Source organism: Lolium rigidum, chromosome 4 (assembly GCF_022539505.1).
Source record: "Lolium rigidum isolate FL_2022 chromosome 4, APGP_CSIRO_Lrig_0.1, whole genome shotgun sequence".
In the NCBI taxonomy this organism is placed as follows: Eukaryota; Viridiplantae; Streptophyta; class Magnoliopsida; order Poales; family Poaceae; genus Lolium; species Lolium rigidum.
In genome coordinates, this window is record NC_061511.1 from 153070919 (window position 1) to 153095958 (window position 25040).

The 25040-nt window shown below is 44.5% G+C and overlaps 1 protein-coding gene and 1 long non-coding RNA gene across 2 annotated transcripts; one reads left to right on the top strand and one right to left on the bottom strand.

The window, feature by feature from the left end:
* Positions 1-8361: 8361 nt before the first annotated feature.
* LOC124649160 lies at positions 8362-9891 on the bottom strand. Its single transcript, XR_006986550.1, has 2 exons — positions 9486-9891; positions 8362-8629 (listed from the first exon to the last, which is right to left on the bottom strand). It is a non-coding gene; the product is annotated as an uncharacterized LOC124649160 (long non-coding RNA).
* Positions 9892-10608: 717 nt separating this feature from the next.
* LOC124706111 lies at positions 10609-11111 on the top strand. Its single transcript, XM_047237771.1, has one exon. It carries the CDS (start codon positions 10609-10611, stop codon positions 10957-10959), a length of 351 nt encoding a protein of 116 aa, XP_047093727.1. The 3' UTR covers positions 10960-11111.
* Positions 11112-25040: the final 13929 nt, after the last annotated feature.

Genomic DNA, 25040 nt, shown 5'->3' on the forward strand with positions numbered 1-25040 from the left:
TTTCTTCATTAATAGGTGCAAAGTATATGATGCAAGAGCTTAAACATGAGCACAACAATTGCCAAGTATCAAATTATTCAAGACATTTTAGAATTACTACATGTAGCATTTCCCAATTCCAACCATATAACAATTTAACGAAGAAGATTCAACCTTCGCCATGAATACTATGAGTAAAGCCTAAGGACATATTTGTCCATATGCAACAGCGGAGCGTGTCTCTCTCCCACACAATGAATTCTAGGATCCATTTTATTCAAACAAAAACAAAAACAAAACAAACCGACGCTCCAAGCAAAGCACATAAGATGTGATGGAATAAAAATATAGTTTCAGGGGAGGAACCTGATAATGTTGTCGATGAAGAAGGGGATGCCTTGGGCATCCCCAAGCTTAGACGCTTGAGTCTTCTTAAAATATGCAGGGGTGAACCACCGGGGCATCCCCAAGCTTAGAGCTTTCACTCTCCATGATCATATTGCATCATTTCCCTCTCTTGATCCTTGAAAACTTCCTCCACACCAAACTCGAAACAACTCATTAGAGGGTTAGTGTACAATAAAAATTAACATGTTCAGAGGTGACATAATCATTCTTAACACTTCTGGACATTGCATAAATCTACTGGACATTAATGGAACAAAGAAATTCATCCACCATAGCAAAAGAGGCAATGCGAAATAAAAGGCAGAATCTGTCAAAACAGAACAGTCCGTAAAGATGGATTTTATTGAGGCACCAGACTTGCTCAAATGAAAATGCCCAAATTGAATGAAAGTTGCGTACATATCTGAGGATCACGCATGTAAATTGGCATATTTTTATGAGCTACCTACAGAGAGGCAGGTCGAAATTCGTGACAGCAAAGAAATCTGTTACCGCGCAAGAATCCAAATCTAGTATGAACCTTACTATCAAAGACTTTACCTGGCACAACAATGCACAAAACTAAGATAAGGAGAGGTTGCTACAGTAGTAAACAACTTCCAAGACTCAAATATAAAATAAAAATACTGTAGTAAAAACATGGGTTGTCTCCCATAAGCGCTTTTCTTTAACGCCTTTCAGCTAGGCGCAGAAAGTGTATATCAAGTATTATTAAGAAGTGGAGCATCGACATTACCTTGGGCTTTACCCTTACCTTTCTTGTTCTTTTTCTTACTCTTTGGCTTAGGGAATATATGTCTACCCCCGGGTGTAGAGGTGAATTTTAGGGTGCCTTCTCCCATGTCTATGACTCGCTCCCAATAGTTTCAACGGGGATCTTCCGAGTGTGATTTGTCCTGTTCCTCGCACATTCAATAACAAGATAATCAATGGATATTGTTCTCCCAAGAATGGTTGTATGCACACCCGCAGCTATTCCTTTAGGAATTATAACGAGTTATCAATAAGAGTTATTCCTTCTCCCCTTCAACAAATCCCCAAAGTTTCAAAGATTCATGAATACTCTTAGGCATTAGGCAAAATTCGGACATAATATCACAATTGGCATGAAGAGTTTGGTCACCGATAACAATTTTAATAGTAGGATCCCATAATGAAGGTTCGAGTTCACTAAAACTTGATCAAGACGGTTACGAACATATGTATAATTTTCATTCAAGCGAGATGCACTTGTCTCAAGAGTGTTTAATCTATTATAAATGCTAATAAGGGCTGAATCAAAGTTATTAGCTGAATCATGTGATGCAACCAACTTCTTTATGGCATTAAAAGCTTGATCCCCATTGCAATGAAGGAAATCTCCTCCCACTATAGCATCCAAGGCATATCTATAGCGAATCATAAGACCAAAATAAAAATTACTAAGGAGCAAGCTTAGAGTCATTTGAGGTTCAGCTTTACGATAAGAAGTAAAAATCCGGACCAAGCATCTTTAAAACTCTCCTCATCCCCTTGTTTAAAAGTGAAGACTAATTCCTCAGGTGAAGAAGTAACAAGTGCAGAACTAGACATAGTAACAAAAGTAAAATGCAAGTAACTAATTTTTTTGTGTTTTTGATATAGAGTGCAAGACAATAAATAAAGTAAAGCTAGCAACTAATTTTTTTGTGTTTTGATATAATGCAGCAAACAAAGTAGTAAATAAAATAAAGCAAGACAAAAACAAAGTAAAGATATTGGATTGTGGAGACTCCCCTTGCAGCGTGTCTTGATCTCCCCGGCAACGGCACCAGAAATTTGCTTGATGCGTGTAGTTGACACGTCCGTTGGGAACCCCAAGAGGAAGGTGTAATGCGCACAGCAGCAAGTTTCCCTCAGTAAGAAACCAAGGTTTAATCGAACCAGGAGGAGTCAAGAAGCACGTTGAAGGTTGATGGCGGCGGGATGTAGTGCGGCGCAACACCGGGGATTCCGGCGCCAACGTGGAACCCGCACAACACAACCAAAGTACTTTGCCCCAACGAAATAGTGAGGTTGTCAATCTCACCGGCTTGTCGTAACAAAAGATTAGATGTATAGTGTGGATGATGATTGTTTGCGAGAAAACAATAGAACAAGTATTGCTTGTAGATTGTATTCAATGTAAAAGAATGGACCGGGGTCCACAGTTCACTAGAGGTGTCTCTCCCATAAGATAAATAGCATGTTGGGTGAACAAATTACAGTCGGGCAATTGACAAATAAAGAGAGCATGACAATGCACATACATGATATGATGAATATTTTGAGATTTAATTGGGTATTACGACAAAGTACATAGACCGCTATCCAGCATGCATCTATGCCTAAAAAGTCCACCTTCGAGGTTATCATCCGAACCCCTTCCAGTATTAAGTTGCAAAACAACGGACAATTGCATTAAGTATGGTGCGTAATGTAATCAATAACTACATCCTCGGACATAGCATCAATGTTTTATCCCTAGTGGCAACAAGCACATCCACAACCTTAGAACTTTCTCGTCATCGTCCCAGATTTAATGGAGGCATGAACCCACTATCGAGCATAAATACTCCCTCTTGGAGTTAAGAGCAAAAACTTGGCCAGAGCCTCTACTAATAATGGAGAGCATGCAAGACCATAAACAACACATAGGTAATAGATTGATAATCAACATAATATAGTATTCTCTATCCATCGGATCACGACAAACACAACATATAGAATTACAGATAGATGATCTTGATCATGTTAGGCAGCTCACAAGATCCGACAATGAAGCACATGAGGAGAAGACAACCATCTAGCTACTGCTATGGACCCATAGTCCAGGGGTGAACTACTCACTCATCACTCCGGAGGCGACCATGGCGGTGAAGAGTCCTCCGGGAGATGATTCCCCTCTCCGGCAGGGTGCCGGAGGTGATCTCCGAATCCCCCGAGATGGGATTGGCGGCGGCGGCGTCTCTGGAAGGTTTTCCGTATCGTGGCTCTCGGTACTGGGGGTTTCGCGACGAAGACCTTAAGTAGGCGGAAGGGCGGAGTCAGAGGGGTCACGGGGGCCCCACACAGCAGGGCCGCGCGGGCCTCCCCCCCTGGGCCGCGCCGCCCTAGTGTGGCAGCGCCCCGTGGCCCCACTTCGTCTTCTCTTCGGTCTTCTGGAAGCTTCGTGGCAAAATAGGCCCATGGGCGTTGATTTCGTCCAATTCCGAGAATATTTCCTTACTAGGATTTCTGAAACCAAAAACAGCAGAAAACAACAACTGACTCTTCGGCATCTCGTTAGTAGGTTAGTGCCGGAAAATGCATAAATACGACATATAATGTATATAAAACATGTAGATATCATCAATAATGTGGCATGGAACATAAGAAATTATCGATACGTCGGAGACGTATCAGGGCCAGTGAGCCTGGTGCGATGGCACAAATATCAATCTCTTGTGCATTCTACCTGCCCTCACTGACCCCATCCCGGAATGTTAATATTTCTTTCGACCAACAAAGTATGAGGCATATGATATCTAGTTGAGATACCACTTGGCTCTTTCTTCCATTTTAGTGCCGATGATTAGAATGTTTGGTCACCTATACGCCGCAATATACTTTGTAGACGGGCCCCCTTTCCCCGGCCGCCGTTCCGTGAACGAGTCTTTGACGAGACAACAACGCCGACCTGCCTCTCCGGTGCATCACCACTTTTCTTCTCTCGCCATCCAGTACGTGAACGAGTCCTTAATGCAAATACGGTGTCAGCCTCCCTAGCATCATGCCCACCCTCGTTGCCGTGCTTCGAGCCGTGTCTCGAGCGCCCGCACTCTTCGCCTTTTGCCCGGTGAACGAATAGACTAATCGCTGGAATAAGGAAGCCGATGACGGCCGATCGCAATTTAATCTTGCGACCGGCCGTCATCGGTTTCCTTATTCCAACGATCAGTCTATTGGTTCACCGGGCAAGAAGGCGAACAAGGCAGGCGCGGACACACGGCCCGAAGCGCGGCAACACGGCCCGGCATAATGCTGGGCAGGCCGGCACGGTCTTTGCATCAAGGACTCGTTCACTGGACGGCGAGGGACTGCCGTGGTTCTGCGCCGGAGAGGCAGATCGGCGTCGTTGTGTCGTCAAGCACCCGTTCACGGAATGGCGGCTGGGGAAAGGGGGCCCTTCTGCAAAGTATACTGCGGTGTATACTGCAACTATGGTTTCTGACCATAGTATTTGTGTTGACCAACAATGTATGAGGCACTTATTCCATTTTGTCATTCCATTTGCTTTGAGATTTTCAAAATGCCGATGATTAAAATGTTTGGTCACCGTACACTCGGGGCGGCGTAAGTGAGCCTGGTAAGATAGCACAAATATCAATCTCTTGTGCATCGGACTTGGTCTCACTTACACCGTCCCTGAATGTTAATATTTACGTTGACCAACAATGTATGAGGCATTTATTCCATTTCTCTTGTGCATCGGACTTGTTGGTCTCACTTTCTTCCATTTTCATCATAGTAGGAACTGGATGAAGGACCCCGATGCAAGCGAGCCTGGTGGGTAGAGATGAGGGAGCAAAGGAGGAACCGGATGAAGACTACTTTATATCTCGAAATTGTGAATTTTGTATGAATTAAGAGTTGTATGCAAAACATTTGACACTTGCCACTATATATGTATCTCGATCGGGCTCTAAGTAATGTGATGATGATGTCTATGTTATATCTCGTGCAATGTACATGATATTTATATTATATCTGAATGTTGCTGTATATAACCCGTATATCCGTATATTGCTGTCTATAAACTGCATGTGTATAGCGAGCAGCAAAAAATCGTGTATAATACAAGCAAATTCTGTGGCGCACCGAAAACCAATTCTGTGGCGCACGCTTTTCTGTGGCGCACCAAAGAACACGTGCGCCACAGAAACCTTAATTCTGTGGCGCATGGGCAGGTGCGCTACAGAAACCTTATTTTTGTGGCGAAGTTTCTGTGGCGCACCTCCCATGCGCCACAGAATCCATTTTTGGTGCGCCACTGATGAGGCTTTTCCTACTAGTGGACGAGGCGGCGGTGACCTCTCAAACGGGAAGTCACGGTCGCCGTGGAAGCCCGCCTTACTTCTCTGATCCTCCTCGGTCTTGCGCTAGGTGTTCCATTGATTGGACTCCACGGCGAAGGAGGGATCATCGCGGATGTCCGGCCGCAGGTACCGTCGCCTGCGCCGGATCTCCGCGCTCCTCTCCAGCTCGCGAGGAGGCGTCGGCTGGACAGGCACCCGACAATAGCTAAGCCGGCAGCCGCCGCCAGGCAAGTGCACGTCCCTCTAGCATTCACCCGCCACCTAGTTTGCGTGCAGCACCCGCACCATATCGACAGGGAACGGCACCCTATTCGGCCACAGATTCTTTTTCACGTTGCTGTCGGATGCCTCAGAGTCGTGCTTCTTCTTTCCCATGGTGATGCGGCAGCGCGCGGTGGTGAGGGTGGGAGCGGAGGTGTCGGTGGTGTGGGCAATAGCAGTGACGATGCCCGTCACTTTTCAAAGTCCGGGCGCGCGTGGGACATGATGTCATTGATGGCAGCGTAATAGCCTAGTCGCCACCCGCCTGGTGCAAAAGAGGAAGCGGCGTCATTGATGGTGAAGGTTGCGGCGCAGACGCGGAAGCAAAGACCGCGGAAGGGACGGACACAGAAGCGATGGGCTCCAAACAGATCGCTGCCAAGAGGGCCCTTGGGAAAAGCGTGTGAACACTCGGCGTGACCACGTAGCGTCCGCCGAGACACATCTAAGGCGTAAATATACGACACGTTTGCGTCTCCGTGGATGGCCAGGTCACTATGCGTCGGGCCGCTGGGTCTGGTTCCAGACGCATTTTTTGACTGCGAAGTTGCAAACTGTCCGCATCCGTTTGCGTCGCCACGTTGAAAATGCCCTAATAAGAATATCCATAGGCTGGCTCCAAGGTTCTTGATCTCCTTTGAAACTAACGAACCTTACCTACAAACCAATGTTGTGTCTGAAAGTTTGTGCTTAGTCAAGTCCTAAACCATTTGATTGCATCGTGATTCGTAATTATGAGTTGCAAGTTGGATTGTAACTGGTTTTTTTAGTTACAAGTGGAGTTGCAGCTATGTTTTTTTCGCAGTTGTAATTGGAGTTGCATCTGAGAAAAAAATATCCAGACCATTAAATTTTGCTTCGTGATGATTTGTGCTAGTCATCGGTTGCGACATGATTTGATAACATCATCTGAGTCAGAACGAATAGTTACACCCAATCTGGAAAATAGTCTGGTACTCTCTCCGTGCAAAATATGTCTTAAATTTATCTAAATTCAGATTTATCTATCTATATAATATTTAGTGTATGAATACATTCAGACTTGAAACAAATCTAAGATATTTTTTTGTTAACGGAGAGAGTACTAACAGTACCTTCGTGCTCAAAACTATCTGTTCACCCAGGTCACGCACGTATTCACAGATCACAGGCAGCATATCAGCGAACAAGAAGATTTTGGCGGCTGGCAACAGTCGGCAACTAAGGATAATTTAAAACGCAGCCCTTTCATCCATGGCCACAAAAGACAGCGCCGATTCACCGAGGAAGCTGCTCTGCTCTGCTAGGTTTGAGTGTCCCGTGTGGGCCTCCCGGCGCATTGCGACGCACTCGCGACCAATCCAACGTTTCTGCTTTGTCTTGCTGAATTTTGTTTGTCAAATCTTGTGACTGCCTGTACCCTCCTCTGCCGACCTTCTGAAGTTGCACGTTTCAGAGATTTCCCTTGGCTACTCACACAAATGGAATGGCTGGTTACTGCATGTTATTACTCCGTTTTGATACCTAACAGCCAGTTTTATGTTATACACTCATGCACCTGTGTACGAGGCAATCAATACAAGTCAGGATGCAGACGGACACGTCCGCGCCATCCGTCACGTCTGCGTACTAAGCCGTGTAGCTAATTTCCGGTGTCCGTGGAATCCGCGTAATCGCACTGAGCTGTTCACGGAGTCCGCCGGACAATACGGACATGCGCACAGTAGCCAGCTTGTTTGATTAGGAGTAGTATACCCGGAAAAGTCCGGTTTGAACCTGTCCACTAGCTAGTTTGATGCACAGTTTGAAGTACATGCTCTATATTATCCCTGTTGCTCTTGGATGGCTAGGTGCGATGAGGCATGGAGCAACTTGGGTGCATAGTAGCCGTAGTTTTTTGGGGTTATTGGCTAAAATGGTCTTGCACCCGCGCGTCTTAAAAAGTGCCGACGAGTTTTTGAGCCCAATAGAAGCACCGGTCTTTTTGCGAAGAGCGAGAATCGGACGCGCCGACACCTCCCGTCACAACGGTTTTCACAGGTGGGGCCGTCTTGGCAGCGACTCGAAGCGACAGGTCACATTAAAAATGACGCGTGTCGGGTGGTCGTCGGCGTCAATAGCTCCGTTCGAAAACCGAAGCGGTGACCACCCACCTCACCCACGCGCCTTCAATGCGCGTCCGCCGCCCCCAAGGAGGAGGGACGTCGTGGGCTCGCCACCACTTCCGCCGGCGAAGAAGAGGTGGTGGGAGATGGAGGCGCGGACGCGAGCGGCTCTCCGTGGCGGCGACGACCCGGCGTCGCCGAAGGTATTCCCCGGGTAGCACTTCATCATCGGCCGCTCCGTCGACGAGGACTACTGGCAGATCACGCTCACCCCGCGGCAGGCGACGGTGTTGTCCACCAAGGACCACGACGAGAACTTCGTCGACCTCGCCGATCCTTCTGAGCCGCCGGTGCCAAAGGAGGAGGACGACTAGTCCTTCAACTTCTCCGACGATGACGACGGCGCGGACAACCTCGACTATAAAGGATGGGACAGCGGCGCCGTCGACCTAGAACTAGTTAAAGTCGCTGTCCATGCAGCCCTAGGCTAGTGCCTATCTAATATACACAGAATGATTGACAAAATTCATACTTCAGTACTCTGCCATAGACTATAAAGAAATAGAATAAACTCTTTGCATTATCTTCATTTTGTTGCACTTCACTGTATCAAATACAAACCAGAACTCAGTATGCAGTAGCTGAATTATTACTGGGTACAGTAATTCAGATGCAAAGCTCATACTTTCGCCATTCATTGTACTTTATCTACCTAAATGCCACCTACGCTAATCATCAACTTCTTTGATCAAGCTACACTAATCATCTGCTTCTTTGATCATACAGATTCTTCTTCTTTGATCACCATTTTCTTTGATAAAGCTACAAAATATAATTTGGTAAATGAGCATAGAACACTAGAAAATTCAACTAACTTTTAAGAATAAATGAGCAGATATCCTATTTACAGTGAACAAATGAGCAGATAACTAGTAGTTGAGCACTAAAAGAGAGCACTAGCATCAGATAGAACTGCTGTGGTGAGTTGTTACTGACTAATAAAGAGGATTAGAACTGTAATACATGCACACCAGATCCTATTTACAGTGTGTATTGACTGAACATGTGTCTCGTGTTGCATCCTTGAGCACTCAAACTGAAGAATAACCATGCATTAAAGCTCAGAATAAATATGGAAACAATCAAACAGTTTCAGTATGCAGCAGGGCATAAACATATTTTATGCAACTAACCTGGAACTACACAATGACACCTGACCATATTCTATGCAGCAGGGCATCACAAGCATAACATTTACTTACAGGTTCTTACCTGAACATTGCTTGGATCATAAGTTCATAACATGGAGTAGTATATATAATTTCCATAAACTGTAAGATCAATTTCCTTACACTTTCACTAACCAATAGGTACAAACAATACAGTATTCAGTCCTTGAAGAAACTGGTGCTTTTAAGCTATAAATATGCAGACGGCTTGAAAGATCAGAAACACAAACAAGGAAACTGGTGAGATTCTGTCACCATCCACGCCAATTTTCTTCTTAAACAAGGAAACTGGTGAGACGGATTGCAGTATAAACAATCTTGCTTAGTTTATACCAGAACAAGTAGAGCACGAGATTGCAGTTTCAGTAGGGCACGAGATTGCAGTTTCAGTAGAGCACGAGATTGCAGTTTCAGTAGGGCACAAGATTGCAAAGGGGGAGGAATCAGACCTGCTCCTTGCCCTCTAGGTTGGCGCCGATGCCGCCGCCCTCTCTCGTCGAATTCTTGTCAGTTTCCAACGCCGGATTCTTCTCGTCCTCCGACGCCAGATTCTTGCCCCACTCCACCGCTGCATCTTCTATCCGTACCTCCACCTTGCTCGACATCTTGCTCAGCAGGCAGCGACGGGAAGCGCACCAAGGCCGAGGGGCGCACGGGTCAAAGGATCATGGCGGATACGAGCGGGAAACCGGGCGGCGGCCGGCGTCCAGGCGCTCGGCGGCGAAGACCTTTTGAGAAATCCGACGAGCTCCTATCTAGGGTAGAGTGGAGGCAATGGGACAAGGGGGTGGAGGGCTGCAGGGATCTGGGCGCAGGCTGCCGGTGAGGAGCGGGGCACCGGCCCAGCGGTGGCGAACGGCGTGGCGGCGTGCGCCGTGCCCTATCGGCAGAGATGGAGAAGTGGAGGTACTTCGTTGGTGTTTCTGATTTTTTTTTTCCAGGAGAGACAGGATTAGCAGGCTCCGCGGATGGTGTCCGTGAGTCCGTGTGAAATACGCGGCCCATCCGCGAATCCGTTTGGCCTTTTTAACGGACACGGACATAAGGAGTCCACGGATATCCGTGTCCATTTGCATCCTGAAATACAAGCGTCCAGCTTGCTGCTAGTATTAGCTGCGTGTCATGTTTTCTCTGACGCCGAGCGACTGACGGTGCTATACTCAACACCTGCGAACATCACGATAACAAGATATGCTCGACCCATATCTCTTCCATCAATTCTCTGCGCAAAATAAATTAGCTTATCTTCTATGCAGCGCTGCTTCTTTTGTTAGTCACATCGCATGACAACACATCACTCTCTGGTTCAGCATCTTCCTCTCAATGCCATCAGAGCCTCCACCGAAGGCGCCTCAGTCTCTCTCAAATCCAGCTCCACTTCCATGGATCCTTCATTCATCTCCCTCTATATATAAACCCCTCTACCTCCTAGCATATATTTAACACGAGGCAAAGCAGAGCAAAGCCAAGAACAAACACACACCACGAACCCCTTCTCGTTGTTACTGTTAGTTGATCTGCCGCAACCCGCCATTTTGATCATATATAGCTAGGCAGCGAACCGGCAGCGGTATGGCGGGAGAGAGGAGGCGGTCAGGGGTGGCGGCGGCGGCGGACGCGACGTCGTGGTGCTGCGGGCTAGCGCTGGTGGCGCTGCTGCTGGTGTCGTCGCTCGGCGCCGGCGAGGCGGAGGAGCAAGGTGGGGTGGTGGTGGCGCGCGGCCCCCGGATGCACGCGGGGTCACGGAGGCCATGCGAGGAGATATACGTGGTGGTGGAGGGGGAGACGCTGCACAGCATCAGCGACAGGTGCGGCGACCCCTACATCCTGGAGCAAAACCCGCACGTCAACGACCCCGACGACGTCTTCCCGGGACTCGTCATCAAGATCACGCCGCGCGCCGCCGCCGAGAACCGCAACTGAACACAGTCTCACACTGACGCGGGCACTTCAGTACAGCGTTGTCTGCCTTCTTGAGTCGTCTTGGACGGATCTAGGACTCAGAGTAAACTGTAACTAGTTGGAGCAGTTGCTATGTGAAATGGGTTTCTCATAATCTCATGGATCCTCTCTAACTTCCTGTTGTCTGTTCGTCTCATTGTGCCTGAGTGACTTCGTTGCATCTCGCCCGATCTGTTTTAGACACCAAATATATCCGTTTTAGTCCATTTAAGTTGAGCTGCGCACACGAAACTGGTTGTGAGCACCACTAATCTGTATGGGTCGGTGGCAGCACCAGCAGCATGACGCACTTGGTCTGCCCCGACCATGTTGATTTTTACCCTATTTCAAACCTATTGGTCAACAGATGGATGAAAGTGGCAATACAAAACGGAGCTGTTGGAGTCGTGTTGATGTGGCTGAGGGTACAATAGATCCACCAGAAGTGGCCGTGGTTGCAGACGGAGTGGGCGTGGCGGTGGCTGCTCCAGGAGCTGTAAATCCGGGCGGCGTCGGCATGGCCGTGCTATCTTAGTAGAGCCACCGTGGGTGTGCTGAATCCACATAAACTCGGAGGGTGAGCCCACCGCCCTAACTGCACCAAGGGGTTAGCATGAGGGTGAATCTCGTTGGCACGGAAGAATCCGGCGACAATGGCCATCAATCCATTGCAGAGCCCCCCCTGATACGTCCCAAACGAATCTATAATTTCTTATGTTCCATGCTACTTTTATGATGATACTCACATGTTTTATACACATTATATGTCAATATTATGCATTTTCCGGCACTAACCTATTGACGAGATGCCGAAGAGCCAGTTGTTGTTTTCTGCTGTTTTTGGTTTCAGAAATCCTAGTAAGGAAATATTCTCGGAATTGGACGAAATCAACGCCCAGGGTCCTATTTTTCCACGAAGCTTCCAGAAGTCCGAAGATGATACGAAATGGGGCCACGAGGTGGCCACACACTAGGGCGGCGCGGCCCAAACCCTGGCCGCGCCGGCCTGTTGTGTGGGACCCCCGTGGCGCCTCTTGACCTGCCCTTCCGCCTACTTAAAGCCTTCGTCGCGAAACCCCCAGTACCGAGAGCCACGATACGGAAAACCTTCCAGAGACGCCGCCGCCGCCAATCCCATCTCGGGGATTCGAGAGATCGCCTCCGGCACCCGCCGGAGAGGGGAATCATCTCCCGGAGGTCTCTTCATCGCCATGATCGCCTCCGGATCGATGTGTGAGTAGTCCACCCCTGGACTATGGCTCCATAGCAGTAGCTAGATGATTGTCTTCTCCTCATTGTGCTATCATGTTAGATCTTGTGAGCTGCCTATCATGATCAAGATCATCTATTTGTAATCCTTCATGTTGTGTTTGTTGGGATCCAATGAATATTGAATACTATGTCAAGTTGATTATCAATCTATCATATATGTTATTTATGTTCTTGCATGCTCTCCGTTGCTAGTAGAGGCTCTGGCCAAGTTGATTCTTGTGACTCCAAGAGGGAGTATTTATGCTCGATAGTGGGTTCATGCCTCCATTAAATCTGGGATAGTGACAGAAAGTTCTAAGGTTGTGGATGTGTTGTTGCTACTAGGGATAAAACATCGATGCTTTGTCTAAGGATATTTGTGTTGATTACATTACGCACTATACTTAATGCAATTGTCTGTTGTTTACAACTTAATACTGGAGGGGGTTCGGATGATAACCTCGAAGGTGGACTTTTTAGGCATAGATGCATGCTCGGATAGCGGTCTATGTACTTTGTCGTAATGCCCCGATTAAATCTCATAGTACTCATCATGATATATGTATGTGCATTGTTATGCCTTCTTTATTTGTCAATTGCCCAACCGTAATTTGTTCACCCAACATCTGTTATCTTATGGGAGAGACACCACTAGTGAACCTGTGGACCCCGGTCCTATTCTTTACATCTGAAATACAATCTACCGCAATTGTTCTTTACTCGTTCTTCGCAAACAAACATCATCATCCATACTATACATCTAATCCTTTGTTTACAAGTAAGCCGGTGAGATTGACAACCTCACCGTTACGTTGGGGCAAAGTACCGTGATTGTGTTGTGCAGGTTCCACGTTGGCGCCGGAATCCCTGGTGTTGCGCCGCACTACACTCCGCCGCCATCAACCTTCAACGTGCTTCTTGGCTCCTACTGGTTCGATAAACCTTGGTTTCTTTCTGAGGGAAAACTTGCTACTGTATGCATCACACCTTCCTCTTGGGGTTTCCAACGGACGTGTCGACTGCACGCATCAAGCTCTTTTTCTCGCGCCGTTGCCGGGGAGATCAAGACACGCTGCAAGGGGAGTCTCCACTTCCAATCTCTTTACTTTGTTTTGTCTTGCTTTGTTTTATTTTATTTACTGCTTTGTTTGCTGCATTATATCAAAACACAAAAAAATTAGTTGCTAGTTTTACTTTATTTACTGTCTTGCTCTCTATATCGAAAACACAAAAAAATTAGTTACTTGCATTTACTTTATTTACCTTTAGTTTATTTCATCATGTTTCCTCCTAAGTTCACTCTGAAAGACATACCGGTAGGACAAGGGTCTATAATTGGGAGAGATAATATAGAAGATTTTTTCACTCATGTTAGTACCACTGAAGATTTCAAAGATAGACACTTGGTAGAACTTGCTCCTACTTATGAAATTGATGTTGCTTCTTTAGTACACATGTTGGAAACTAAATTTGTTAATCTTAATCCTATAATCCAACACATGTTTCTCACACTCGGTGATATGGAGGAAGGGGAAAAGAAAGATTTTGTTTTGGAAACTCTTCTTAAAGAATTTGGTTGTGTAGCAAGAGAGGCTAGAAAGGTCTTTATTAAATATATAAGATGCTTGGCTCTTATACCAATTTTGTTAGTATCCTTGAAAAGATGGACATGGAGAGAGTAAGGTACACTAATAATATTAATGATGGTGGGGAGATTAAGACAACAATACCTTGTAAGCTCCTAGGAATGAATGACGCTCTAGAAAATAACTATGGTTGGCTTGTCCCCGAAAATTTGTTTGACGAGGATAGCAAACCTAAGAATAATGAAAAGGGAGTCTCTGAAACTCACATAGATAAGATAAAATGCATATTTGAGAAAACTCCCAACACCTATGTTGATGCTTCATCTCTCGATAATACTTGATACACACTTTCTGCGCCTAGCTGAAAGGCGTTAAAGAAAAGCGCTTATGGGAGACAACCCATTATTTTACTTCTGCACTTTATTTTATATTTGAGTCTTGGAAGTTGTTTACTACTGTAGCAACCTCTTCTTATCTTTATTTTATTGCATTATTGTACCAAGTAAAGTCTTTGATAGTAAAGTCAATACTAGATTTGGATTACTGCGCAGAAACAGATTTCTTGCTGTCACGAATTTCGACCTGCCTCTCTGTAGGTAGCTCAGAAAAATCTGCCAATTTACGTGCGTGATCCTCAGATATGTACGCAACTTTCATTCAATTTGAGCATTTTCATGAGCAAGTCTGGTGCCACTTTAAAATTCGTCTTTACGGACTGTTCTGTTTTGACAGATTCTGCCTTTTATTTCGCATTGCCTGTTTTTCTATGTTTTATGGATTTCTTTGTTCCATTAACTTTCAGTAGCTTTGTGCAATGTCCAGAAGTGTTAAGAATGATTATGTCACCTCTCAATATATGAATTATGCACTGACCCTCTAATGAGTTTGTTTTGAGTTTGGTGTGGAGGAAGTTTTCAAGGGTCAAGAGAGGAGGATGATACAATATGATCAAGAAGAGTGAAATGTCAAAGCTTGGGGATGCCCCCGTGGTTCATCCCTGCATATTTTAAGAAGACTCAAGCGTCTAAGCTTGGGGATGCCCAAGGCATCCCTTCTTCACCGACAACTTATCAGGTTCCTCTAGAGAAACTATATTTTTATTCCGTCACATCTTATGTGCTTTACTTGGAGCGTCTGTTTGTTTTTGTTTTTGTTTGAATAAGATCGGATCCTAGCATTCTTTGTTTGCGAGAGAGACACGCTCCGCTGTTTCGTATGAACAAATATGTTCTTAGCTTTATCTTTAATATTCATTGCGAAAGTTGGACTATTTCATTCATTGTTATATGGTTGGAAACGGAAAATGCCGCATGTGGTAAATGGTTTAATGTCTTGAGTAATGTGATACTTGGCAATTGTTGTGCTCATATAGATCATGTTTAAGCTCTTGCATCATGTACCTTGTACTCATTAATGAATAACTACATAGAGCTTGTTAAAATTTGGTTTGCATGATTGATCTCTAGAGTCTAGATATTTTCTGGTTGAGGTGTTTGAACAACAAGGAGACAATGTAAAGTCTTATAATAGTTACAATATGTTCATATGTGAGCTTTGCTGCACCGTTTTATACTTGAGTTTACTTCAAACAACCTTGCTAGCCTAGCCTTGTATTGAGAGGAATTCTTCTCGTGCATCCAAATCCTTGAGCCAATAACCATGCCATTTGTGTCCATCATACCTACCTACCGCATGGTATTTCTCCGCCATTCCAAAGTACATAACTTGAGTGCTACCTTTAAAATTTCTATTCTTTGCCTTTGCAATATATAGCTCATGGGACAAATAGCCTCAAAAACTATCGTGGTGAAGAATATGTACTTATGTGTCTTGTTTCTTAATAAGTTGCTTGTTGAGCGGTAACCATGCTTTCTGGGGACGCCATCAACTCTTTTACCTTTGTTGAATATCATGTGAGTTGCTATGCATGTTCGTCTTGTCTGAAGTAAGGGAGATTTTCATGATCAAATGGTTTGAGTATGCATAATGTTAGAGAAGAATATTGGGCCGCTAACTAAAGCCATGATTCATGGTGGAAGTTTCGAGCTTGGACAACTAATCCTCAATCTCTTATGAGAATATTAACTGTTGTTGAATGCTTATGCATTAAAGAGGAGTCCATTATCTGTTGTCTATGTTGTCCCGGTATGGATGTCTAAGTTGAAAATAATCAAAAGCGAGAAATCCAATGCGAGCTTTCTCCTTAGACCTTTGTACAGGTGATACGTCTCCAACGTATCTATAATTTCTGATGTTCCATGCTTGTTTTATGACAATACCTACATGTTTTGCTTGCAATTTATATCATATTATGGTATTTATTGGACTAACCTATTAACAAGATGCCACAATGCCAGTTTCTGTTTATTATGTCTGTTTATTGCAGAAAAGGCCCAAAAACCAAAGTGCTCGGAAAAATCCAGAAAAATTACAGAAATTCTATTTCGCCAGAAGACTCACGGAGCCGAAGGGCAAGCCGTGGGGAGGCCCAGGGCCTCCTCCCCATAGGCCGGCGCGACCTGGAGGGTGGTCACCCCACCCTATGGGGTGGGCCCCTCGGGACTCTTCCGACTCCGACTCTTCGCCTATTTAAGCCGTCGTGACCTAAAACTTCGACACCACTTGAAAAAGCCACGGTACGAGAAACCTTCCAGAGCCGCCGCCATCGCGAAGCCAAGATCTGGGGGACAGGAGTCTCTGTTCCGGCACGCCGCCGGGACGGGGAAGTGCCCCCGGAAGGCTTCTCCATCGACACCACCGCCATCTTCATCAACGCTGCTCGTCTCCCATGAGGAGGGAGTAGTTCTCCATCGAGGCTCGGGGCTGTACCGGTAGCTATGTGGTTAATCTCTCTCCTATGTACTTCAATACAATGATCTCATGAGCTGCTTTACATGATTGAGATCCATATGATGAGCTTTGTATCGCTACTAGTTGTATGCTACTCATGTGATGTTATTAAAGTAGTCTATTCCTCCTGCATGGTGTAAAGGTGACTAGTGTGTGCCCCGTGTGGTTCTTGTCGTAGGCTATGATCATGATCTCTTGTAGATTGTGGAGTTAATTATCATTATGATAGTATTGATGTGATCTATTCCTCCTTCATAGTGTAATGTGGACAGTGTGTGCACTATGTTATTTCTTGGTTTATTTTGCAATGATCTATTATGCTCTAAGGTTATTTAAATATGAACATTGAATTGTGGAGCTTGTTAACTCCGGCATTGAGGGTTCGTGTAATCCTACGCAATGTGTTCATCATCCAACAAAAGAGTGTATGTAGCACAAATGAGAAAGAGTTATTTATTATGCGATCAATGTTGAGAGTGTACAGGCGGCGGCATAGAGGTAACCCTTTGTGACACTTGGTTGAAACATATGCTATGCAATGATAATCCATGTTAATCCAAGCTAATTAGGACAAGGTGCAAGCACTATTAGTATACTATGCATGAGGCTTGCAACTTATGAGATATCTTATACATAACACATATGCTTTATTACTACCGTTGACAAAATTGTTTCTTGTTTTCAAAATGAAAAGCTCTAGCACAAATATAGTAATCAATGCTTCCCTCTCGCGAAGGGCCTATCTTCTACTTTATTGTTGAGTCAGCTTTGCATATTCTTTCTATCTTAGAAGCAAACACTTGTATCAACTCGTGTGCATTGATTCTTACATGTTTACTTATTGCACTTGTTATATTACTTTGTGTTGACCATTATCCATGAGATATACATGTTGAAGTTGAAAGCAACCGCTGAAACTTATATCTTCCTTTGTGTTGCTTCAATGCCTTTACTTTGAATTTATTGCTTTATGAGTAACTCTTATGCAAGTCTTATTGATGCTTGTCTTGAAAGTATTATTCATGAAAAGTCTTTGCTATATGATTCATTTGTTTACTCATTATCTTCATCATTGCTTCAAATCGCTGCATTCATCTCATATGCTTACAATAGTATGATCAAGATTATGATAGCATGTCACTTCGAAATTATCTTTGTTATCGTTTACCTACTCGAGGGCGAGTAGGAACTAAGCTTGGGGATGCTTGATACGTCCCAAACGTATCTATAATTTCTTATGTTCCATGCTACTTTTATGATGATACTCACATGTTTTATACACATTATATGTCAATATTATGCATTTTCCGGCACTAACCTATTGACGAGATGCCGAAGAGCCGATTGTCTGTTTTCTCGCTGTTTTTGGTTTCAGAAATCCTAGTAAGGAAATATTCTCGGAATTGGACGAAATCAACGCCCAGGATCCTATTTTTCCACGAAGCTTCCAGAAGTACGAAGAGGATACGAAGTGGGGCCACGAGGTGGCCACACACTAGGGCGGCGCGGCCCAAGCCTTGGCCGCGCCGGCCTGTTGTGTGGGGCCCCCGTGGCGCCTCTTGACCTGCCCTTCAGCCTACTTAAAGCCTTCGTCGCGAAACCCCCAGTACCGAGAGCCACGATACGGAAAACCTTCCAGAGACGCCGCCGCCAATCCCATCTCGGGGGATTCAGGAGATCGCCTCCGGCACCCTGCCGGAGAGGGGAATCATCTCCCGGAGGTCTCTTCATCGCCATAATCGCCTCCGGATCGATGTGTGAGTAGTCCACCCCTCGGACTATGGGTCCATAGCAGTAGCTAGATGGTTGTCTTCTCCTCATTGTGCTATCATGTTAGATCTTGTGAGCTGCCTATCATGATCAAGATCATCTATTTGTAATCCTTCATGTTGTGTTTGTTGGGATCCGATGAATATTGAATACTATGTCAAGTTTATTATCAATCTATCATATATGTTATTTATGTTCTTGGATGCTCTCCGTTGCTAGTAGAGGCTCTGGCCAAGTTGATACTTGTGACTCCAAGAGGGAGTATTTATGCTCGATAGTGGGTTCATGCCTCCATTAAATCTGGGACAATGACAGAAAGTTCTAAGGTTGTGGATGTGCTGTTGCTACTAGAGATAAAACATCGATGCTTTGTCTAAGGATATTTGTGTTGATTACATTACGCACCATACTTAATGCAATTGTCTGTTGTTTACAACTTAATACCTGGAGGGGTTCGGATGATAACCTGAAGGTGGACTTTTTAGGCATAGATGCATGCTGGATAGTCTATGTACTTTGTCGTAATGCTCTGATTAAATCTCATAGTACTCATCATGATATATGTATGTGCATTGTTATGCCTTCTTTATTTGTCAATTGCCCAACTGTAATTTATTCACCCAACATCTGTTATCTTATGGGAGAGACACCACTAGTGAACTATAGACCCCGGTCCTATTCTTTACATCTGAAATACAATCTACTGCAATTGTTCTTTACTGTTCTTCGCAAACAAACATCATCATCCACACTATACATCTAATCCTTTGTTTACAGCAAGCTGGTTAGATTGACAACCTCACTGTTATGTTGGGGCAAAGTTCTGTGATTGTGTTGTGCAGGTTCCACGTTGGCGCCGGAATCCCTGGTGTTGCGCCGCACTACACTCCGCCGCCATCAACCTTCAACGTGCTTCTTGGCTCCTACTGGTTCGATAAACCTTGGTTTCTTTCTGAGGGAAATCTTGCTACTGTACGCATCACACCTTCCTCTTGGGGTTCCCAACGGATGTGTCGACTGCACGCATCACCCCCTCCCCCCGCGGCGATGGATGCTGCCCTCATTGCACCAAGGGTCAGCACGGGGCCGACGAATCCAACATCGATACTCATCGATTCCATTGCAGGCACCTCTGTTGCCCAAGTCGATGTGCACCAATAGTGCAAAATCGACGAGCGTCGCCTCAACGAGGGAACCACGGTCGGGTCAATGACAACGGTCGCATTACTTACCAGCGCCACCTCTAACTCCGGGACGCAACATGCGGTAGATGGGGGATGGGGCACGACGGTGCCAGAGCTTTGGGGTGGATCTGCGGATGGAGGAGGCGGCGGAGGAGGTGAGGAGGCCATCTCACTCTCTGATGGGACATGGGGAGGGAGGGAGAGAGAGAGAGAGACGTGGTGATAGGAGAGTAAGAGAGTGGGGAAAGAGTTATTGACGCGGCTCCCGCGCTTCTACATGTGTGCAACCATTTTATGGTTCAAGGCCATTTTACGCTCACCCGGAACATGCTCCACGAAAACAGCTGATTCAAGCATGTCCATGGGACTGGTTGTGGGCTGCTTTATCGACCAGGCTACCACAACGTAGGAATCATGCAGGCACCCAAACTACTCGTTTTGGTCGCCTACGGCCTTCCATGCCAAACGCGTTATAACTGTTTCGAGCAGTGGCTATGGAAAATGGGTTCCAATGGATCCTCTCCGACGTCTGGTTGTCAGTGGACGCGGCTATGGTTCAGTGTGTTCATCTTTTACTCGGCTATTATGGGTTGTTGTAATAGATAAGCTTGATTTGATATGTGTTTTTTATTCCTCCTGAGTGCATATGTTTTCCTTATTTAAAATGCACTTAAAGCATATTAAAATAGTGTTTGTGAAGTCATTTTAAGAAAAACAAAAATAGTATGTGCAAAAAGATCAAATTCGGTGCTAAAATAAGGCTTTTTACAACGCATTTTTTATCCTTTTTGCATAGGCCATGAAATATGTCAAATTTATACAAAACTTTAAACTAGGACATAGAATGTAGAGATATGCGGGTCAAAAAGAATTCTTAAATTTTTATCATTTTGAAAATTGCTGTTTAGGTGAAGGGTTCCAATTGCTTTTGAACACTGTAATGCGCTGCTTTCAAACGTAAACATGGCTGCAAGCCTTTTCTCAAGGAAAATAGAAACAAAATGTTGCTTGCTGAATAACTCCGAAGTTTCTCATTTCCCTGACAAATTTCAATCTTCTCTTCACATGTCTTGACGATTTCATATTATTCTTAGAATTGTTTACTTTGATGATCACGGTTTGATTATCACAGTTCTCGCGGTAGTGGGTATTGGTTACTCAACCACAAGTAAGATCATCTAGAGCTCACGAAGCCACTCTGCTTTAACAGTGATTGTATCTAGTGATGTAAGTTCTGCTTCCATTGTTGATCTTCTTAAAATGGTCTGCTTGCAGTACTTTCATGAAACAACGCCACCACCAAACAAATAACCACTTGTGACTGTATTCTCATCTGCATCAGATATCCAGTTTGAACCACTATAACCCTCAAGTACCCTTGGATACCCAATATAATAGCGCAATACTCTCTCAAGAGCATGCCAATGAACATCTGCAGGTCTTGATACAAATCGAGCCAAATTGCTTACAACAAAAAGATGCCAGGCCTCGTGGCGCTGGCATGGCTAAATACATAAGCGAACCAATGATTTGAGAGTATCTCAATTGATCTATACCAGCTCTTTTCTTCTTTCACACGTCTGTTGGGAACCCCAAGAGGAAGGTGTGATGCGTACAGCAGCAAGTTTTCCCTCAGTAAGAAACCAAGGTTATCGAACCAGTAGGAGTCAAGGATCACGTGAAGGTCGTTGGTGGCGGAGTGTAGTGCGGCGCAACACCGGGATTCCGGCGCCAACCTGGAACCTGCACAACACAATCAAAGTACTTTGCCCCAACGTAACAGTGAGGTTGTCAATCTCACCGGCTTGCTGTAAACAAAGGATTAAATGTATAGTGTGGAAGATGATGTTTATTTGCAAAGAACAGTAAAGAACAGAGTTTGCAGTAGATTGTATTTCAGATGTAAAGAATGGATAGGGTCCACAGTTCACTAGTGGTGTCTCTCCCATAAGATAAATAGCATGTTGGGTGAACAAATTATAGTTGGGCAATTGACAAATAGAGAAGGCATAACAATGCACATACATATCACGATGACTACTATGAGATTTAATCAGGGAATTACGACAAAATACATAGACCGCTATCCAACATGCATCTATGCCTAAAAAGTCCACCTTCAGGTTATCATCCAAACCCCTTCCAGTATTAAGTTGCAAACAACATACAATTGCATTAAGTATGGTGCGTAATGTAATCAACACAAATATCCTTAGACAAAGCATTGATGTTTTATCCCTAGTGGCAACAAGACATCCACAACCTTAGAACTTTCCGTCACATCGTCCTGCATTCAATGGAGGCATGAACCCACTATCGAGCATAAATACTCCCTCTTGGAGTCACAAGTATCAACTTGGCCGAGCCTCTACTAGCAACGGAGAGCATGCAAGAACATAAACAACACATATATGATAGATTGATAATCAACTTGACATAGTATTCCATATTCATCGGATCCCAACAAACACAACATGTAGCATTACAAATAGACGATCTTGATCATGATAGGCAGCTCACAAGATCTAACATGATAGCACAATGAGGAGAAGACAACCATCTAGCTACTGCTATGGACCCATAGTCCAGGGGTGAACTACTCACACACCAATCCGGAGGCGATCATGGTGATGAAGAGTCCTCCGGGAGATGATTCCCCTCTCCGACAGGGTGCCGGAGGTGATCTCCTGAATCCCCTGAGATGGGATTAGCGGCGGCGGCGTCTCTGGAAGGTTTTTCGTATCGTAGCTCTCGGTACTGGGGTTTTTGCGACGAAGGCTTTAAGTAGGCGGAAGGGCAGGGTTGGAGGCGGCGCGGGGGCCCCACACCATAGGGCAGCGCGGGCCCCACCCAGGCCGCGCGGCCCTATGGTGGCGGCGCCTCGTCGCCCCACTTCGTATCCCTTTCGGTCTTCTGGAAGCTTCGTGGAAAAATAAGACCCTGGGCGTTGATTTCGTCCAATTCCGAGAATATTTCCTTTGTAGGATTTCTGAAACCAAAAACAACAGAAAACAGCTACTGGCTCTTCGGCATCTCGCCAATAGGTTAGTGCCGGGAAATGCATAATAATGACATAAAGTGTGTATAAAACATGTGAGTATCATCATAAAAGTAGCATGGAACATAAGAAATTATAGATACGTTTGAGACGTATCAGCACACTAGGATCATAAGGCGTTGGAGAAGACTTGCAGTCGCTATACCGGAAGCGACTCAATATCTTTTCCACATAGTGGGATTGAAGCAATGTAATCCCACCATTGTCATCCTTGAGAAGCTTGATGTTTAAGATTACATCAGATATTCCTAAGTCCTTCATCTCAAAGCAGCAAGATAGAAACTCTTTGACCTCCTTAATAACAGTAAGGTTGGTCCCAAATATCAATATGTCATCAACATAGAGACAAAGGATAACTCCCTCATCCCCACCATGGTAGTATACACACTTGACAGCTTCATTTACAACAAAACCTTCAGCGGTTAAGGTTCTTTCGAACTTCTCATGCCACTTCTTAGGTGTTTTCTTAAGACCATACAAAGAGTTCAATAACTTACACACCTTTCCTTCTTGACCATCTACTACAAATCCATCAGGCTGCTCCATATAAATTTTCTCATCGAGCTCTCCATTTAGGAAAGTTGTCTTAACGCCCATTTGATGAAAAAGAAGATCATGTGAGGCAGCCAAAGAAAGTAGTACTCGAATAGTGGTCACTCGAGCTACAGTGAGTATGTATCAAAGAAGTCTTTGCCTTCTTTCTGAGCATAACCCTTGGCTATAAGTCGTGCCTTGTACTTTTCAATAGTACCATCGAATCTAAGCTTTTTCTTAAACAATCACTTACATCATATAGTTTTGCACCCATATGGACGATCAGTTACCTCCCAAGTTCCATTAGCTAAGATGGAATCCATCTCGCTACGGAAAACTTCTTTCCAGTAGTCAGCATCTTGAGATGCATAGGCTTCCGAAATAGAAGTGGGAGTATCATCCACGAGGTACACAACGAAATCACGACCAAGGGACTATGCAGTCATTTATCTCTTAATCCTTTTGGGAGCTTCATTGTCGTCCTCCACATGATTCTCATAGTGTTCTATCGCAATGGTAGGTTCAGTAATTGTAACTAACTCCTGACTTGATGAAGTAGGCATCTCCTGATTTGATGAGCTAGACGTGTCTTTCATGGGAAAGATGTCCTCAAAGAAAGTCACATCATTCAAATCCATAATTGTACCAACATGCATGTCGGATACCTCATATTTCACTATCAAAAATCTATAGCCAATGCTATGAAATGCATATCCCGGAAAAACACAATCCACGGTTTTTGGTTCAAGCTTGCGCTTCTTGGGTATTGGCATATTCACTTTTGCCAAACAACCCCAAGTTCATAAGTAGGAGAGTTTCAACATTTTCCTTCCCATTCCTCAGATGGAGTAATGGTGTTGTTCTTTTTGGGAACACAGTTTAGGACATGACATGCGGTCATTATCGCATCCCCCACCATATCTTGGATAGAACCAATGTATCTAACATGACGTTAACCAAATTAGTTAGAGTACGGTTCTCTCTTTTCTTTCACCCCATTAGACTGAGGTGATTAGGGAGGCATCCTCTCATGGATAATACCATGCTCCGCACAAAAATAATCAAACTCATTAGATAAATTCTCTCTATGATTAGACCTAAGCCGTTTAATCTTTCAATCAAGTTGGTTTTCTGCTTCAGCTTTATAGATTTTGAAGTGATTAAAAGCTTCATCTTTATATTTTAGAAGATACACATAACAATATAGAGTGGAGTCATCAATTAAATTCATGAAGTATCTTTTTCCACCTTTTGTCAACTCGTCATTCATTTCACCAAGATCTGAATCTATGAGTTCCAGCGGTGAAAAATCTCTTACATCGGCAGTCTTGTGATACTTGCGGGGTTTCTTAGCTTGCACACACACTTGACAATTGGAACTCTCGACAATAGTAAATTTTGGAATTAAATTCATATTGGCACCTAAAATTAATATGACAAAGTGAAGAATGCCAAATATTGGACTCACTATCATTGCAAACATGATTAATAATTTGAGTACATAAGTCTAACAAAGATAAGTGGAACAAGCCTCCGCACTCATAACCTTTTCCAATAAATTATCCATACTTAGAAATTACTACTTTATTGGACTCAAAAACCAACTTAAAACTATCTCGGCATAAAAGCGATCCGCTGATGAGATTCTTATTGATGGAGGGAACGTGCTGCACAGTCTTCAGCTGGATGGTCTTCCCTGAAGTAAACTTTAGATTTACCGTACCAACACCATGAACATAAGCACGTGAGCCGTTTTCCATCAGCACGGAGCAAATCCTTGCAACCGAATAAGAAAAAAACATGGAAACATCAGAACATACATGTGTATTG

What these genes read in the sequence shown, in the direction of transcription:
- LOC124706111 (XM_047237771.1), top strand. Translation starts at nt 10,609, where the DNA reads ATGGCGGGAGAGAGGAGGCGGTCAGGGGTGGCGGCGGCGGCGGACGCG.